Source organism: Lathyrus oleraceus, chromosome 3, assembly GCF_024323335.1.
Source record: "Lathyrus oleraceus cultivar Zhongwan6 chromosome 3, CAAS_Psat_ZW6_1.0, whole genome shotgun sequence".
NCBI classification, from domain to species: domain Eukaryota; kingdom Viridiplantae; phylum Streptophyta; class Magnoliopsida; order Fabales; family Fabaceae; genus Lathyrus; species Lathyrus oleraceus.
The window spans coordinates 206,103,025-206,122,809 of record NC_066581.1 but is presented as its reverse complement, the minus strand read 5'-3'; the positions used below and the strand labels follow the sequence as shown (position 1 = coordinate 206,122,809).

Sequence of the window (19,785 nt, the reverse complement as noted above, 5' to 3'; positions counted from 1 at the left end):
AGCTATCACATTTATGTCACATCAATAACTTTATGTTTTCTCTCAATTTTCTCTTTGATCACTTATTTTCAATTTAACTCCTTCTTTTTTCAGTTCAAATAAATTTACATATGTTCTCTCTTTTGTTCAAATTGTATCCTCACTTTTCATCTATAATCTTCTCTCTTTTCTTTTCATCTCTAATATTTTCTCTCTTTTTTTTTTCAAAATTATATTCTCTCTTTTTATCTCTAATTTTTTCTTTGCAGGCACATTGTTCTTTTAAATCCAAGAAAAACACAAGTAAGTAATTACTATTATATTTCTACTTAACTCTTCCTTTATTCACTTAAAACAAATTAATGTGTCTTATCTCTTTTTTTTCTCTAAAATGTATTCTCTCATTTATTTTCAATGTTTTCTCAAACTTTCTTTTTCTTTGCGGATATTGTTCTTTTAAATCCAATAAGAACAGAAGTAATTTATATTTTATTTCTATTTTAAAGATTTCTTACATATAAATGTTCAATTAATAAATGTATTATTTTTACTATTGATTTGTTATAGCATAATAATAAGAATAACTAAATTTATTTTTATTTATGCCAAATATTTATATGTTATTTTTTTACAACTCCATCTTCTGGTTAAATTTAAAAAATATTTTTTACTAATCAACAACAAATATATTAAAAAAATTATACAAAAAATACATTTCATGATAAAACCAAAATTCATTTTAGTTGAATTATTTTTATCTTTTATTTACCAAAAAATACATTCAAGAATTATTATCTTAATTTACCTAATAAATTATTACTACTATAAAAAATATCTTATTCATTTAATATAATAACCCACCGCTGCATCTACAGTAAATAAAAAGTAGAATAGGAATAGGACTAAAAGATTAAGAAAAAATCAATAAATAATACTTATGTTAAAACTCTACAGATTCAAAAACAAACACAAAAATTATAATACAAAATAAAAAATGTCTAACTTTGATTTTATCTTTTCAAATCTCTGGTTGTTTTGTATCATGCCTCTTAAGAAGATCCATATTCAAGCTACCTCCTTTTAAAGAATTTGTGTATTGAAAAATGTAGTGGAGATTGAGATAATGGAAAATATATACTTTGTTTAAAATAAAGTAGACTGGATAGCGAAGAGGAGAACATAAAAATTAAATACATGAAAAAGAGAAAGACAATAGAAATAGAGAGAGAGGATGAAGGAGATCGTAGTTTGTGAAAAGCTTGAGAGCTGTGTGGTATACCGGGAAAAACCGAAACAATGTGCAGCAAGAGAAGGAGAAAAAAGAAATAAAAAGGTATATTGTGTTATGACTAATACACTTGGGTTTCTCTCATTAACTAATATATTAGGCCTGGAAAAAAAAAGTTGTACTAGAAGAATAGCGTTTTGTTCAAAAGAAAACCTTTCGCTCAAACTAACTGATATTACAAAGAACTCTTTCAAGTGTTTGGATAAGTTAAAGAAGTTTACAAACCTAAAAGATCCACTGGCTACAATTTCATCTGCCCAGAAAGACCTTTAAATGAACCATAAAGAGACTGTGATTTTCTAAAAGCAAAAATGTTATCTATTCTAGCCAAGTGTGGTTCTGAAGCTTCTGATTTGTATTCAGAAGAATGAAGCTTTCCATGAACGCGTACACTTAAAGTCCTCTTTCGAAGAGCACCAACTTTGACATATTCATTGAAGAAATCTATCAATTCTTCAAGAGTGAGCTTCCTTAATTCTTCAATCTGTTCCAAAGCCACAAAATAGAATCACTAATCCTGGTCAAGCATATGCTATAGCTAAAAACTCATCATTAACTCGTATTCTGAGTTACAGTATTTATTCCAAGCCAAATTCCCCACGCACCTACAAACCCAAACAGACGTAGCAAAGACCCTGGGGAAGGGGGAATTCACAAAAGGAGCTTCAAAATGAGAACTAGAAGTTAGCAGTCATACCTCAAAGTCTCTCCTATCAAATCTCAAAGTACCATCATTAACCTCTCGCCAGAAAAAGGTTGATTCTTCCCTCAAGTTCTTGTGCTTCTCTAATTTCATATCAATCAAAGCATTTACATTACTCTGCATACAATCAATTCAGAAGCCAGGTGAATAACTGCTATTCAGAACACAATTAACAACACAGACTATGGTAATGATTATAAAAATTTATGTAGATGTCTCATTGCATACACTCTTCTATTAGAGTTTGCATACACTTAAAAATAATTTGACATGCTTCAGCTTATTATAATTTCTAAACTACATTATTCACTCTTTTCTCTTCTTTCTTATAACGTCAATGTGGTATCGAAGTAGTATCATCCTCCATGACTTGTAAGTTGTATTGTCCCTATTTTGTTGTTGAGCTCCAAACCCCTAGAACACCAACAACAATGACATTAACAACTCTACAACCCAAAAACAATTTTTGTGGATTGCAATCTTCAGAACAAGGTTGTGTTGATGGGAGTCTGTTAGGATTGGAGTTAAGAAGATAACTAGAAGTTGGATAGTAAGTTGATAAGTTTGTTAGTTGGTTGATAAGTGTTGTAAATTTGGTTTTTCTAAGAAAGTCTTTAAATAGTTCTCAATTGGAAGAGGGGAAGATAGCTATGAAATATCAAATTTAGTGACTAGAGAATGATTTAGTGTGAAAGGTGAGTGCTCCTTTGGAGTAGTCTTGAGTGCAAGTTAAAACCTTCATTATATACATTTTGCATCTTCTCTTTCAATCTCTCTTCTACACCAATAATAAACCCATCATTTGTTTGCAATCTTTATTCATTTGAATCTGTTTATACACAGTTGTTCTAGGAATTCTTCATGTTCAAAGAAATGACCATAACGAAATACCAAAATTCTAAGACGTGAACGCATGTGTATGAATTCCTAATTTTAAGTACACGAAATACACAAATAAATCCATGCTTCAACTTGACCAAAAAAAAAACCCATGCTTCAAGTGAAAAGTAAATTCAAAACACAAACATAAGGAGTAACTCTTGCGTATCTGGCCAAAAAATGGGGAAGTATTCAATCATGATTGAAGTGCAACAGGTCTAGAAGACAACTAACTGAAGTATCATTAAAACTATCAATCAAACCTTGAATTCTTCAATTGTCATCTCGTTAAGCTTGGTCTCAAACATCTTGAGAAATGCCTCAACTCTCTCTTGGATGCTTCCAGGAGCCTAAAAAGTGAGTAATAGGATTTAGCAACAAGGTTGTAGAATTTAAGTTATAAATTATCTACTATATTCCAAATGGGTAAATACCTTTACTGTGGACTGAATGATAAACTGTAGTCCACGTACACCACAATCATTCCTAGACAAGTTCAAACCGAAGTTAAAAACAAGTGTAATCATTTCATGCTGAGTATGAATATTAGGGATGCTACAGATGACAGACCTCTGCATGAGCACAGTAATGTACCCCAGCTGCTCAACTGATCGAAGCTGGTGAAAGGTCGGTTGCTTTGCGACAAGAGCAAAAAGCTGAAGTTTGGCATTCAGCTTAAAGTCATCTCGACCAACCTACAGATTTATCGAGAGGGTTACAAGTAAGGCAGCTTCAAAAGATACAATGAACAATTCGCCCTACCAAATGATAAGGCCAAAAGGTAGGAGAAAATTAGTCTTCACATAAACACAAAAGAATGAGAATTCTAGTCGTCTGCCTACAAAATTATTACAAAAAAAAAAAGCATGCAACATAACTTCAGTTATTCAGCAAGATGAGGTCTAAGCCACATTGAGAATGCCAAAAATGTCTAAAAACATGTTAAATGTGACACCGTAAGGCAGATAAAGGGCAGGGGCAAAATATATTAAGGAGCATATTGTCCTTAGATATAGAATAGTATTTTTTTCCCAGTAATTCAAATGAACAACTTAGTATTGAAGTTAGGACCCCATGAAATTCATAACAAGACTATGAACAACTTAATATTTGAAGTTAGGACCCCATGAAATTCATAACAAGACTATGAACAACTTAATATTGAAGTTAGGCCCCCCATGAAATTGTTAAGACTATGAACAACTTAATATTGAAGTTGGGGCCCCATGAAATTGTTAACCAGACTCCATTCCCATGACTAGATTAAAGAAAAGCAATATACTATTGAATATACTGTTGAATAATCAGTATATGTTTACAAACTAGGTTTGCGCAAATTTACTCGGAAGTTGTTCACAGTGATTTGGAAATGCATGAATAGACAAAATAAACTACATGAGACAGAGATATTCTATCCAAAACATTAATATTTATAGATTGATAGAATCTGATGGAAACTATTTTTTATAACAGAAACAGAAAAATAGTAGAGCTCAGCTCCTTAGTTACACAAACTGAGATCTATCCCTCTGCAACTCTGTAAAATATAAATCAAATATAGAAATGCGGAAAAGAGAAAGAACAAAATGGGATATAATCCTCTCCTCAAGCCATACAACTTGCCTAAACCTTAACCCAAAATATTTCCATGCCACTGTGTCCCCTCATTCCCTTTATAACCACCTCACCTCATTCCCCATTATTATAAAACCACACTCCGCAAATCTCCAATTCCACCTTTCCATTCATTCTAATATATTCCAGCCCATATTGAGAGTTTTTTTTAATATTTCCCAACATATCCTCTCCTCTCCTTAATAACTGTGGGTCTAACAGAATTCGGTCTGGGCAGCCAAACATACATTAATAAAAATGAACATCAAACAACTACGATAAACAAGCAAGTTTACCTGTATATAGTGCACTAGAGCAGAATTCTCTTCATTGGGATTAAGACATTCTGAAGGGTAAAAGTAATTTATGCCACTCTCAAGCTTAGCAACCCTATTTGTCAAATGCTGAGATGGGAATAAAGGTTGGCATAAAGGTTTTGAACACTTAAAAAGAACATCTTCTATGTGCACGGTCATCGCCTCTGCTTCCTGGCTTTCAATGTTTCCTGTATAGGAAATGTCACTCCAACTCAAATAAAAGTATCTAGCCAACTATATATATATATATATATATATATATATATATATATATATATATATATATATATATATATATATATATATATATATATATATATATATATATATATATAGAGAGAGAGAGAGAGAGAGAGAGAGAGAGAGGGCCTAAAAACCTGCTACGTAGCACTCTAAAAAGGTCCTTGAGAGCATTACTGGCACAAATTTAGCAAGATCTTCCGCTTGAAGGGCAGGAAGTACTTCTAGCTGTTCTACCCAAGGCCAGGTTTGATCCTGTAGTATCAAAGAACAATAGTACATAGCCTGCTGATAGGGTTGTTGGTACTTGAAATTCTGGTATTCCTTGGTCACCGTTTCCTGATAAAAATAAATAAAACATAATAAATAAATTTGAATAAACTAAATATAAAGAAGACGACATACTGAAATGGATACACCATAATTCAAATATTGAACATGGCCCATGGGCTCTTATTCTTTCGTTGCCAACATGAGAACGGGTTTGGTCTTATTTTTTTCTCCATGAGCCGGGGACTAAAAGGGCAACGACAAACTAACTAAATGTCAAATGAGAAGAGCCTTGAACAGTACCTTGATAACTGAGAACCTGTCAGTTTTCACTCTGAATGTTGCAATCTCTTCAACAATAGTTTCAAGTAGAATCCTTAATTTGTGATTATAACCAAGGAGATTCACCTGTAAAAAGATGAAATTTCTCAATTATGCAATCATCCAAAAAAACGGAAAGAGACTTCATCTGATTATATTTCCATTTATATTATATTCCTACACAAATTTATCATGCACAGCAGCAGAAAAAATAGCAACTAGCAGAATCTTTAGTTAAGAAACATAAGAGCTGATGCATAAACAAAGCTCGAGTTCATTATAATGAGTGGAGGAGTCATAAATTTTGTCAACATTATTCTTCCTTGATATAATAATCAATTTAACCGGGTTACTGTGCTTTCAAATTCATGATTCTCAGTATTATTTAGTCTAAGATCATCATCTCATCAATCATGGTTTGTTTCCTCTTGAATGAGATAATGCTTCATGAAATGTCTTAGGAACTGAGACAGATGTAATGGCAGAAACCAAAGCAAAGTAGGAGGGAGAATATCGATGGTAACTCACAAAATTGTAAATAGGATGAGAAGAAGTAAATCTTTTATCTTTCAGAAGGGCAATAGGTAAATCAACAGAAGGCTCAGGTGGGACCACAGCAGGAGAAGAAATTGGAACAATATCTTAATCACTAGAGTCGGTAGCAAGTCTTTGGAGATGAATCACTAGAGCCAAACTCGGGTTAATCCTGTGACTTTGAAGAATTATGAGCAGAGACAAATGGATCAAATAAAAGAATAGTTATCACCTCGGAAGTAGTAACACCTTTTGTAGAACTAGATGTAGTGGGTGAAGCAAAGAATGATGTAGAGGACAAATTTATGAATGATCTTTTAATAAAGTGATCCAGGTGCATCTTGAGAAATAATCAATAAAATTAAATAATATATGTATCCCAAAATAGATGACACGTGACTAGGACCCCTAACATCATAATGGATGATATCAAATGGAGACATGAATCTTTTATTGTCATTACTTTGAAAAGAAACTCTAACATGTTTTCCAAGCTGACGTGCTTCACAATTCAAAGACATTAGATGTGAAAGATTGAGGAACCATTAATGTTAACTTATCCAAACTAGGATGACCCAAATGGATGATATCTGGAGATGCACAAACACCACATGTGGTGGATGATTGATATTGGAGGTAATAAAGACCTTGTGATTCATATTCTGTTCCAATCGTCTTTCCCATACTCCGATCTTGTATAAAGAAAAAGCCGGAAGAAAAAGTTATTGAACAATTGAGAGAGCGGGTAAGCTTACTAAGCTTGACCAATAGCATTAACATGTGTCTTAGAACCATTAGCAAATGTAGTGTTGTGAGGTATTTCAGGAGACGACAACTTAGAAATAAGAGTGAAATTATCAGCGGAGACTACGACAGCAACGGAGGTAATGACGGCAGCGACGGTAGAGGAGACAATGATGGCAGTGGAGGCAACGACGCAGCGGAGACAACGGCGGCAGAGGAGGCAGTGACGGCAGTGGCAGACTTTGGTCAAGATGATAGTGTCCCTATGACACCCTGTAACTAAACTAGGGTTAGCCTTGACGGTGGCTTAACCCAAAGAAAAAACTAGGTTTTCGAACCAGGCTCATATACCAACTTGAATCTGAATATTCTCTAATTGATACGAAAAGGTTTCAACAACTATTTATGCGCATGAGAGATATATAATCTAAATAGGAATGTACTCTTATCATAACCCCAAAGGATACTAACAAATAATACTACCATAAAATCAATATCTCAATAATGAACATCAATATATCAACAAGTTTAGGTAATCATTTCCTTACCTTACACCTAAAATCTATGAATCAATAACCCTATAGGTAAGTTTTAAATGATGACTTTTATCTAAATCAATCATAAAAATGTAGATTTAAACTTAATTATACTAAACCCAAATACCTGGAAACCGGCATCTGTATGGCTTATGCTATAATACAAACCAGCAACCTGAGCATAATAAGCTGAAAAATAAAATACAGTAAGCATGTCTTCAACCTGAATTTAGCAACTGAATAGAAACACCAAAACATAAATCACTTTGAATAAAGCAAACTAAGCTTAAAACTACATACAACCCACCATTATCATTCAAGTAGTCCATCAATAGCTGAGTGAAAATGTGCGTCAAAATTTCAGCCTCAGGAGAGTTTCCAGCATATGGGCAATTGAAATTAATCTTAACATAAGCCTTTGGTGTGGAAAACAATGTATCTGGCTTGTACCATAATGCTGAATAAGAAGACCTGCTTAACAAAACTGGAAATTTCACCTGCTTCAAAGTATCAATCATTTAGTCCAGTTAAAACCATGGAGAAAATCGTAGGTAAGTACATAAGAAAGAAAAATATGCATTACTTTCTCTGGCGCAACTTTAAGAGACAAGTCAGTTGGAATGAATTTGTTAGGAGCTGGAAGATGCACATTTTCGTTAGGAGCGGAAAGCACCCACCCCTGCAAATACAAACATACATCGGACCGTTAAGTTCTACTCTTTCCAGGAAATTTCACTATGCAAGTGGTCATAACAAACCCCAAAGTGCAAAAAATAAACAGTTCAAGTTAATAATCCAGTCTAAAAATCGAGCACAATTTTCCCTAAAACGAACCTGAATTGTTGAGGCAGTGATTTTTTCAATGGAATATGCAGTTCCATACCATGGTTCCACCTTATCAGTATGTCCTTGAAAATTTTTTGATTCCCAAAAGATTCTGCATAACAGAATGGGTTAGCTTAATTGTAATCAAGACAACATCATTAGCTCAAAGCCCCCCACCAATACAAAATAACAAATGAATAAATAACAAATATGATCCTTTTGCAAATAGCTACAATAATATATAACAAAGCTAATATTTGAACTCCAGATACTAGTGGATAAGTTTCTGATATACCACATAGAGGATAAATTTCTCAATGGATTCATAAAGTTCAACTAGGATTTAGTGGCCTGCAAAAGAGAGGCGCCGCACATATGATATGCACAATCTGCCACCGACAAAAGCATACTACCACAATGATAACCAACCAAGTTCAATCATGATCTCTGGAACTCTATATTTGCACATTGGATCAACCTTAAACGTCCTTTTTAATCACTACTATTTTGAAGAAGAAAAATAGCACGACAGAACGCCTAAAAGATCAATGCACATTTACCAATTATAATATTGAATTTTTATTTTTTTACCAAATAGATACATTTTACTAATCTTTCCCACAATTGAGTGGATTCGGAGAAAAAAATGGGTTACCCTTTTTGTAATCAGAGACAAGATCCAATCAAATGAAATTTGTGAGCATGTACAGAATTTTATAATTATAGTCTTGCAAACCACATGAAACAATAGTCGTATATATATTTTAGATATAAAACTGTTGAGAACCTCTACCAAACACTCCAAAAAAAAGTATTTCAATTGGATGAAACAACTCTTTGAGCTTTCAGGAGGGCTGGTCCTTCACATTCTTCATATAGATAAGTTTACAGCTTTGTTTTAGTAGAGACTTACCGAACATTGTTTGGAGAAAGCTGATCTAGAACCATTTGGATAACACTAGGGCTAAACTTAGAAGGCAGTGATGATCCAACCAACCAATCTTTTGGAGGATAGTACTGTAAAATAACAAAGATTTATCAAGAAATTTGTTTCCATAACAAGAACTTCAGGTAAACAACATACATCCACTGAGAAGTCAATGACATAAATAACTAGATGGAGTACCTGCATATTTGATGCAATATTAACGACATAATCACTAGGAGGAATTTTATCCTGATAGTGAAACTTAGTCTCACAAACCGCTGAAAGCTTCATGAATAGGTGAAATTGCATTAGACTCCATTAAAACCAGACGCACAAACAGAAAACTAAACAAGAGAAATTGTTAGCAAACTTAATGTAGTTCAGTGGTTGTACAGCGAGCTATAGACCTACTGTCATACTCCCTCCGTCCCATATTATAAGCAAATTTCATCTTTTTAGATTCATTAAACAATTGATGTATCTGATCTATATATAGACTAGATACATTAATTATTTAATGAATCTAAACAGGTGAAATTTGCTTATAATATGGGACGGAGGGAGTAATTGAACAATGGAAGAAACTCACTATCATCAATGAAGATAGTATTTCAAGTAGTGTCAACTCAACACACACACACCATATCCAAATCTTAATGAACTTTTACAACCATTACTCTCAAGTAATTATTTAAGAGCTTTTTTTAATTTTAAAAAGAAAATCTTAATAATTGAAGAGAAAAAGAAACTCGAGATGATTAAAGAAAATGAGTACCAAAATTGAAAACAAACATCAAGAAAATATCTCATAAACCATGATTATATATTAGGGTGTGTTGGTTATGCATTAAGAGGCATGGCAGAGAAGATTGCAAGACAAACTCTTGAGTCACAGCACAACATTTTATACTGTGTTTTGTTAGGAAGACAACAGACTAGACAAAAAAATAGTATAACATTTTTCCTGTGTTTTGTTGTGTATCTTTTACATATAACAATAATAAGAATAGGTTTTCTTGGTAAAAGGTGAAGAAGCAGAGCAAGTAGAAAAAGAACAATATATATTAAACCATAATACATAGCCAATAGCTATATCCATACCTCTTCAAATATCCATTTGCAAACACCAGACTGTTGTAGAAGTTTAATGTACTTGAACAACAACCCAACGATATCTTGCATGTGTTCTACAAACCCAAGCCAAAAGTACCAATGATTTTATTAAATCAATAAACAACACATAACAGGGCTTGAATTTAGTTGGGGTAAAAATAAGCATCAATGGTTTTGCACAGGTTTTCATGAAGAGCATGCACCATATGCTAGTAGTTAACATGGTTCAACTTTTTGAAAGAGAAGAGCAATGTACCGCATATAAGAAAAAGAGAGAGGATTCAGGGGAAGAGAAATCTAACCATGGCCAGCATCAGTAAGATCAATCACAACTTTGAAAAAGGAAAAGTCCAAACTCAAATCTGATTCACCCGCAGACAAGCTTGTAGCCCATCCTGCATATTAGATTTTATTTTTGAGTAAAATGCAACAACTCGATAATGAAGCTAGAATGTGTCCATAATAATGTATCAGAAAACATTGATCCGGACTGTATGGAATTGACCATATGCATATTCATGATGAAGGTAGAGGCAGCAGAAAGGACTTGCTATATTTACGTAAAGAATTGAGGGTCTTTAAATGATTCTGATTGATTCCATGCAGAAAGAGAGAAAATGAGGGGAAAATGATTCTTTTTGAAGCACTAACTCAACTAATCAGTGCAGGCAATTACATAAGTATAAACCACAAATAAAGTTTCAATTAATAATAATATAATATGATACGAGCTAATAAGTCTATAATCCAAAATTACAAATTTGTCTTTTATTTTTTACAACAGCAATAGTTCTACATTTCATTTTGGTCAATCAAAAGTTCAAATTCATACCTTCAACCATATAGACTTGTAGAGGGCTTTTGATTATTTTTAACTTGTTAAAAAGAAATGTGAATTTTCTTTCTAACCGTTTCGTCTCTTATTCAATAAATAAGGTCTAAAGTTTTGAGTTTCTGACTAAAGTGAAGTCTATCGATTAGTTGGCAATATTGTTCATTAATGCTAATGAACAATATCATTGCACAAAGCAGTCCCTCTTGAAGCTTGTGTTATTCTTTTACCCCACGATTGAGGTAGCTAGCAATTTCTTACACTGATCATTTTCTTACACTGATCAATTTCTATGAGGCATTTCAGTCATTTTCACCAAGGGTTGGATTTAGGTGCAAATTTCCAAATCCTATGAAGTTACTCCATAAGATTTTATAGGATGAAGTATCAAGGCCTCATCATTATGCCATACTATATGCAGTGACTTCATGTTTAGGGCAGCAATTGCCAAAACGTTTCTTGTTAAAGCCTCGTCTTGTGACAAGCCGATACAATATTCATTATTACTTGTTTCATTTTAGCTAACACTGTTATTACTCAATTCAAAAACAATACTGAGAGGAAAAAAAAGGAATTACTGAAAAAGAAAATTATGAATGAAAAAATAGGATGCTTGTGTGCTAAGGAATTGCATAACTATAAAAAAATGCTCGGTTAAAATTATTTCCATAAAAATAATCCTGTCTGTCTTCCTTTATTTATATTCACACCCATTTTGATATTTGTGGTAATAGAGGACTGGGGTGATTGTAGTATTCTGAAATCTGGATCTTTTTTTTACCTAGGATCAGTTTCAAAAGAGGTGACATTTATGAGGAAATTGATAATGAAATATGCAACAGAAATACAGTACCCACCTAATTTTTTCAGAATGTAATATAAAGACCCTTCTCCTTCATGGCCAATAAGATGAGCAAGATACCTGCTTGGCCCTTCCATGTAATGCAGAATTTCAGGGGTCACTGGCCATACAACTCTTAATTTGTGACCTTGTTTTATTGGGACAGTCCTGACAACAATCTACAACAGAAAACCAAAATGGAATATGCATTAGAATCAATATTGAAGGATTTGTCTATACTTCATTATTAAGTAACATCTAGAAAACTAATACCTGTAAATGATCTGGTTTGCATGGCTGACCAGAGGTGCGAAAATAATCTCGATTGGTGTTTCTAATATCTCGGAACTTTTCTTCAACAAGGTTTTGAATTTTATCAAGGCTTTCTGAAAATATCCATGCACGATAGTTGTATTGTGGGCATTTAGAAATAGTATGTTAAACAAGTATTTTCTCAATAAAACATCTATTACCATTTGTATATACAACGAGGTGCATTAGATTAGCAGAATAGTTTTCTTCATGGAATTTGATAAGCTCATTCCTTGTGTCTATTCCTTTTGCTTTTGGTCTAACTTCCAAAGTGTCCCAGTTCCCTAACAGAGCAAATATTTTAGAACATCAAAAGTATTGGTTTTGACGAGAACATTAAAACCATGAGAGCAATGACAAATATTTCAACTTAGTTTGAAAATATTGAATAAACTATAACAACGTTATGCATACTTATAGAGTTTCAAGCACTAGTCACCATAGACAGATAAATGTAAAATCATATTAACATAAAACTCATGCACTCGCATATAAAATCAATGTTCATTTGAACACACAAAATGAGAGGCAATATTTCTTTAAAATTATAACAATGCATTATAAAAAAATGAATCACAAATAGAGAAAAATTCTAAGAGCTAATGAACACAGACTAGGAATAAAAAGGCTAAAATAAACACAAATCTAAAAAAACTACAAAATCTAGCCCTTGACATTCACTGTCATAGTTGTAATTCAGCCAAGTATTTTCAAAAAATGAATTCTTATTAGGATGTGTTTGGGTAAACTACTTATTGAATAAGTAATTATTATATAAGCACTTAAGTATAAGCTATCTATATAAAGATAGGATATTAATGAACTGTTTTCATATAAATTATAAGATGTTTTCATAAGATATCTAGAACTTGTTGAGATTAACTGAAATCCAAATACTTAAACACGTGTTATGCCATAAAATAAGCTTAAATTAATTGTAGGTAAGTGCTTCCAAACTCATCCTTAGGAAGAAATATAATATAATACTCCCTCTGTCTCATAAAAAGTGACACATTTGCCCTTTTTGTCTCAAAAATAATTGTCTCTATACAATACCAATGCAACATTCATTATTTTATGCCACTATTATACCCTTATTTATTAACTTTCACTTTATTAAACTACTCTACTAATTACAATTAATAAGGATATTCTAGTAAATAATATTAGTTTTATCATTAAAATCAACACATCTAATTATTTTTTTAAGAAATGCACATAGCTCAAACAAGACACTTTTTATGAGATGGAGGGAGTATTTTATAAGATTTGTACAAGAAAAAGCAAAGTTCGGTATTAGTTCTTTGATTAACTAAAATAGGAGGAGGGAAAGTTAAGGTTGCATCAATGAGAACAAGCGTTGAGAGAATGAATAGTAAAAAATTTAGAGTTTATAAAAGTAAAAGTCAACCACTGACCTGTGCTAAATTTATGATATGGGTGATCTTCAGCAGTGAGATGTTTCTGAAGCTATACGGATAGTAATGTTTCACAAAAGGAGAGAAAAAGAGATCAAAAATATTTCTCCAAGGGCCATAAAACATAACATGCAATGCCACGCCATGACAGTAAAGTAGCAAAATACATATTTGAAGAAAAAACAACTACTAGAAGAGGATAAACTAAGAGAACTGGAAATGAAACAAATCAGTCCAACTTCCTTGAACAACAAAAAAACACTCATTGTTGGAATTTCCTCCTTAATTGCGGTCTACCCCTAGTCGCCTTAATTGTGACACTTTGGCTTGCCTTCATTGCAGCGCCTAACACCTTCATTGTGTTGGCTTTGAAGAGGTGGATTTAGTCTCACATTGCTTAGAAATATGGTCTGTGTTGTGTTCATAAATGGGGGCAATCCTCACCCTACAAGCCGGTTTTGTATGGATGAGTTAAGCATAACCCAAATTTTGAGACGAACAAATCCATTTCAAGCATGTTTTCCTCGTATGTGTTTGCAGTCCCAAACTGTGTTCTTAAAACTCAAATATGATCCGTTAAATATTTGGACACGCCTTTGCTTTATTTTTCAAATGTGGCTTAGGGATGAAATGTGGTTTCCAAAGAAGCAACTCAATCTAGCTTTTACATTCAAATGGATACTATCCTAACATAAAGACTTCACTTTAAACCTATTTCTAACTAAGCCGATTTACAGAATCAAGTTCATTCAAAACTATGTCTGTCAAACGCCCTACTAAACACACTTTAACAATTAAGTAAATGTAATTTCAAGATTAATTAAATTAGTTAATCCTATATTGAGTTGAGAGACAAAATAGGTAATCCATTGACCTTTCCCCGGCTTTTTTAAACACCTGATCCAATGATCCAGCTGGAAGACTAAATATTCTTCCAATTTCATATCCTTATAGGAATCCTAAGCCCAAATAATTTTAGGGACACTTGCCTCAAGTTCAAGCATCAGTAATTGACAAACTGAGTTTTAATGAGTTTCGTCATATTCAACAATGCAGCAGCATTAGTGGAAGCTAGACAGCCCATCCACAATTGAAAACAAGGACAAGCCTATTCCAAGAAAGTGGATATTTAAAGCAAATATATGTTAAACTCTTGAGTTTTGTAACTGATATTAAATTATTAGGAGAGTTAGTGGATAATCATTAGAATTATTAGATTATTAATTAAGAGTGTTTAGGTTTAGAATAAATAGGGGAAGACATTGAGGGGGTTGATCATCTTGGAATTGGATAGGAAAATGGGCAATTTTGGCATTGGGAGGTGCAGACCCCAAAGGGATTTTCCCTATATTCTTTTATATATGAGTTGGTTTCTATCAACTGGTATCAGAGCACTTTTGATCCGGTAGAGGAAAAAAAACAGAGAAAAAATGGAGTTGTCATCAAGAAGAATGATTGAAGAGATGAAGCTTCAGCGGGTTGTTGCATTTGCATTGAGAGGAGATGCTCTTGATTGGTGGATTTCTTGGAAGGAAAGTCATTCAAATACTTGTTGGTGGAATTTTGTGAAGGCCATTCTCAAGAAATTGTCTACTGGAGTCTGAAAACGAAACACAGGAAATCCAAGGCAGCGATGAAATTCAAGAACCAATAGCATCTCCAACTGAAGAAAAGATTGGTGGTAGAGTTGAAGACTCACAAATCCAACAATACAGTGAAAAAGAAGTTTGTAAAGTGGATATCAAATCTGATTGCGTGAGCGACGAAGTGAAAAATACAGATTCATTGATGGCTGCCAGTGAAGCAGATGTCCAGAGAAGTGACGGAGAGTCGGCTATTTCATCACAGGCAAAAGACTCATTATTGTCGGTGTTTGCTACTATTCCTAAGATAAAGTTTAGGAATAAGAAATTTCCACCACTGGCCACTGGGGCCACAACAACTAGTCACGAAAGGACTGCCATTATCAAGAAAATTTCCTATTTCTTGTACAACTCAACCTTTATTTTACAAATTATGGGATCCGGGAGGATATAATTTTCCTACGGTGTATTTCTCTCACCTTGAGGACAAGGTGAATCTTTAGGGGGAGTATTGTTAGACTCTTGAGTTTTGTAACTGATATTAAATTATTAGGAGAGTTAGTGGATAATTATTAGAATTATTATATTACTAATTAATAGTGTTTAGGTTTAGAATAAATAAGGGAAGACATTGAGGGGGTTGATCATCTTGGAATTGGATTGGAAAAGGGGCCATTTTGGCATTCGGAGGTGCAGACCCTCGAAGTTCTGCGGATTGTGTAATTCAAAGGAATTTTTCCTATATTCTTTTATATATCAGTTGGTTTCTATCATAAAATAAGAGAATCCAATTTAAGACTGCATCACATTTTAATTAGATAACCACCAATAAATGCTATCTAATTGATGCAGTGTGGTTAAAATGACATAACAAGTGCATGCGCACACAGGTCTTGGCTAACAATATCCTGTGTCTGAATGCAACAAATGAGTTGCCCACATATTTGAAACATAACTGATAGCCATTTAAACCAATCAAGAATTTTAGTTCAAAATAAAATCGATGGATTTAGAAAAGATGTTGAATATTAAAAATATACTCCATATCCATCCTAAATAAAATACAGATCACTTGCTCCACGGTAATATTATAGGAAAATATTTTCCATAACAGCACATTTTAATGCTCTTTTAAAACAAGCATATTTACCAAACAATACTCAAAAACCAATGTAAAAGCATTTACAGATACCTGGTTCATTCTCCACCCATCAGACAATAAATTTTTCTGGTTTTCTGTAACAAGCAAATCAAATAAACAACGAGAGAAATAAAACTAAAGGAAACAAGTATCGTAAAAAAAGACAAGTAATTTAAAAGATTAGCTAACCAGAGTCAATAGCTTTAATTTCCCTCATGGTAGCATCAGCGGACATCAATGGTTTAGTAAAGAATTGAGCAAATCTGGAAGACAAACCATACCCCAAGTTCACAATTGCTACAATAGAATTTTGTTACAAGGAATAAATATAGATATCAGAAAAATGGGATCTACCTGTCAAGAGCCTCTTCAAAACCATCAGTGTTTACATCAAAAAAATAATTGGTGTTCTCAGAAGATGTAAAAGCATTGGTGCTTCCTCCATGCTGTGTGTGGGAGACAAACCATATCAATGACCAAACAAAAGTGATAAGCAAAGAAATATAAGAATAACTTAAAAATGAAAAATGAAAAATAAATTAACAAAGAAACTATTTCATTTTGAAATTCCATTTGATGATAAGAAAGATAAGACATCATTATACCTATTAACACTCAAATGGACAGAAAGTTCTTAATGGATCAAGAGGAACCTTGTTCAAATTCAGACTTTCATGAAAGCAACAAGTATATAAAAATCGATTGTGACTTTGTCTACGAAAAAATTATTTCCAAGAAAATGACTATTGTCTAAATGAATGGACCTAGACATTTTGATAAGTAGGGGCATAACCATATACTATAACTATTTATGTAAGAGTACATTGGCGAGCAAGCGATGAAATAATAATGTCATTATTATTAGAATTTAATTGAAATACATCGACAGTGTAAAAGGATTTTACAGAGTCATTTAATCATAGACGTTGGATATTGGAACAAATTTGACTTTTATTTTAAAAACCTATAAAATAATGCAAACAGGTGATGGTGATGAATCCCTTATTGAAATACATCGACAGTGTATAACTTTTTACACTGACAGTGCATAGTAATTAATCCCTTATTATTAAATAAAAGTTTGAAGATTTCAAAATTATACCATTATATATCCAAAATTTTAAAGACACGTCGACTTCTACAAATTATACATGTTATCTATGTCTTCATTTCTATTTTAAAACTATTTTATATTTATTCATTATCAACACTATCAAAAATATATTTATCTGTCTATATAACTAATAAGCATTCAATAAGTTATCTCTCACACTGGTGTACATTTGATTCTTCGCAAATATAATCATTTAGTAAACTTTTGTGGGGCAATACATAATTTTAGTAAAAATAATAAATTACTCAATAACTAATAATAAAATACAAAATATAATGGGGGCAACTACCCCCAATTTGAAGAGTTTGTTTCTGTCCATGATCGTGTATGTCAACAATCACTTAAATCTAGTAATCAGTGTGCAATTATCCTCATGAGGTTTCTTTATGGTCCTCAAAGACACTTTATTTGTGATAAATCTTAGTGTATACTGTTTTCTCACTCCGGCTTGGGGGATTGTGTTAAAATGTTTCTCTTATCTAGTGAAAATATATCATTCTAAATATGTCGTTGTTAAAATATGATTTGCTAGTTTTTGAATTATTTTCATATTTTCCAAGTTTCCTAAAAGTAGAGATCCTAAAAATGTTGTGCATACTCAATCTGGTCTTCCTTTTTCGAGTAATGCTTCCTGGAAAATTCAACAGTGACTGACATCCTACCCCAAAATACCAATAAGACCAAGGTGCGTTCTAACAATGAGCAGATATTTCATTCAACTTTTTCATCTTCACAGTATTTTTAGAGAATATAATTGAACTGATGAAGTTTATAAAGAAAAAAAGGCTAAACGCAGAGTGGTAACAAAATCCAATGAAGAAAACATCTTTCTCTCGAAGAAACAAGGTTGGGAATACAAAAATTACCATACCTCAGTAATATACTTGGAATAGCTATCTTCCACAGGGTACTTTTCGCTAGCATAAAACAGCATGTGCTCTGTTAACAAAAAAAACACAAACGATTTCAACCATAAAACAAAACCAAAATGAACAAATATTCAACACCCCACTCCATTGTTTATTTCTTATTAGTACATGGATTTTGTAGCAGGTTTCACTTCACAGTTCACGTTATCACTAATCTTCTATTCAAACAATGAAATCTCATTGGATTAGAATCAACGCGATCAAATTATGAACAATAAAAATGATAAAAACAAGTAAGCGAAGTGAAAAAACAATAAACACCTAGGAAATGTGCGAGGCCTTCAAGACCAGCAGGATCAGAGAAGTAGCCAACGCCAACGCTCATGGAAGCAGCACACTTCAAAACACACAATAAATCGAAATCAGATAGAGAAAGCATAGATATCATATATTCAAATCGCGCGATGTAAAGAGTGACTGAATCGAATTGGAAAAAACGAAGATCGGATAGAAATTAACCTTATCGGTATCTGGATCGCTGATGAGGAGAGCTTGAAGAGAGTTACCGAGAACGATTCTTCTGTAATCTCTCTTATCGATTCGTGCCTTCACAATCTCTGTGTTATCTTTTCCCACCGCCATTGTTAGTGCTCGCAGTGTTGTGAGGTGGTTACTGTTCGTTAGGCTCAAAAGTCGAAGTGAGGAAGAGAGGCTTATCTTAATCTAAATCGCGTGGGTTTTTCATTAATTGTTATACTACACTGCTCCAGTACTTACCTGGCGTGTGCGGTGCTCTGTCTATGATGCAGCGTGTCTTTGGGTTTGAGACTTCTAGCGTGGATCTTTCCGCTTTTATGTATAAATTAAAAATTGACTAAACTTAAAAATAATTAACATTGATCGATAACGTCAAGCCGCTGAATTTTCCATAACTCAGATTTTTTAGGTCAGTCAAATAAAAAGTAGTCTTTGTGAGGAAGGTGTTAAAAGATGTGAAAGGCACACAAAATTTGACAATTCATCGATTTTACTCGTGATTCATATATTAGGTGGAGAGAAACGGGAAAAAAATGTAAAATAGGAGAGGACATTACAGTGTTCATAGATATCGGTCAATCCGTGGATCTATCATCCAATTGTTATTTTAAATTTTTCGACTTAATTATAAATGACAAGTAAGAATAAGTGTGTCATGATGAAAGCTAAAAATCAAATGTATTAAATCAAAGTTATGAGTTAATTGATTTGAACATGTCGAAAGTTATAGATGTGATAAGTTTGGTCGAGCCAGCTTAAGGCCGAGGAGCATTGGTAAAGTATGTGGATTTGATGAAAATTTCAAATGTTCTAGTTGATTATTTGGCCTGATTGAAAGAGCGAGAAT

At 33.0% G+C, this 19,785-nt stretch overlaps 1 protein-coding gene across 2 annotated transcripts; it reads right to left on the bottom strand.

Moving 5' to 3' along the window:
- Positions 1-1,296: 1,296 nt before the first annotated feature.
- Positions 1,297-19,398, bottom strand: LOC127126325 (insulin-degrading enzyme-like 1, peroxisomal). Of its 2 annotated transcripts, XM_051055236.1 has the most exons (27): positions 19,179-19,398; positions 18,921-19,074; positions 18,723-18,798; positions 18,404-18,471; positions 16,773-16,864; positions 16,608-16,681; positions 16,470-16,513; positions 13,695-13,746; positions 12,438-12,560; positions 12,238-12,350; positions 11,981-12,143; positions 10,594-10,686; positions 10,280-10,365; positions 9,377-9,463; positions 9,164-9,267; positions 8,260-8,362; positions 8,009-8,104; positions 7,733-7,922; positions 7,553-7,614; positions 5,594-5,698; positions 5,158-5,359; positions 4,760-4,968; positions 3,420-3,544; positions 3,284-3,335; positions 3,113-3,199; positions 1,965-2,087; positions 1,297-1,751 (listed from the first exon to the last, which is right to left on the bottom strand). In XM_051055236.1, the coding sequence occupies exons 2-27, from the start codon at positions 19,041-19,043 to the stop codon at positions 1,509-1,511; spliced, it is 2,895 nt and encodes a 964-aa protein (XP_050911193.1). In that variant the 5' UTR covers positions 19,044-19,074; positions 19,179-19,398; the 3' UTR covers positions 1,297-1,508. The 2 variants fall into 2 exon arrangements, with proteins under 2 accessions (XP_050911193.1, XP_050911192.1); XM_051055235.1 differs by having other exon boundaries at positions 18,921-19,351.
- Between the last annotated feature and the right edge of the window lie 387 nt (positions 19,399-19,785).

Bases quoted from the DNA above. Each gene is read 5' to 3' on its own strand.
- LOC127126325 (XM_051055236.1), bottom strand. From the start codon at position 19,043: ATGGCGGTGGGAAAAGATAACACAGAGATTGTGAAGGCACGAATCGAT. The intron at 18,799-18,920 runs GTTAATTTCTAT...TGTGTTTTGAAG, and splicing joins GCGATCCAGATACCGATAAG to TGTGCTGCTTCCATGAGCGT. The intron at 12,144-12,237 runs GTATTAGTTTTC...TTTCTGTTGTAG, and splicing joins GCAAACCAGATCATTTACAG to ATTGTTGTCAGGACTGTCCC.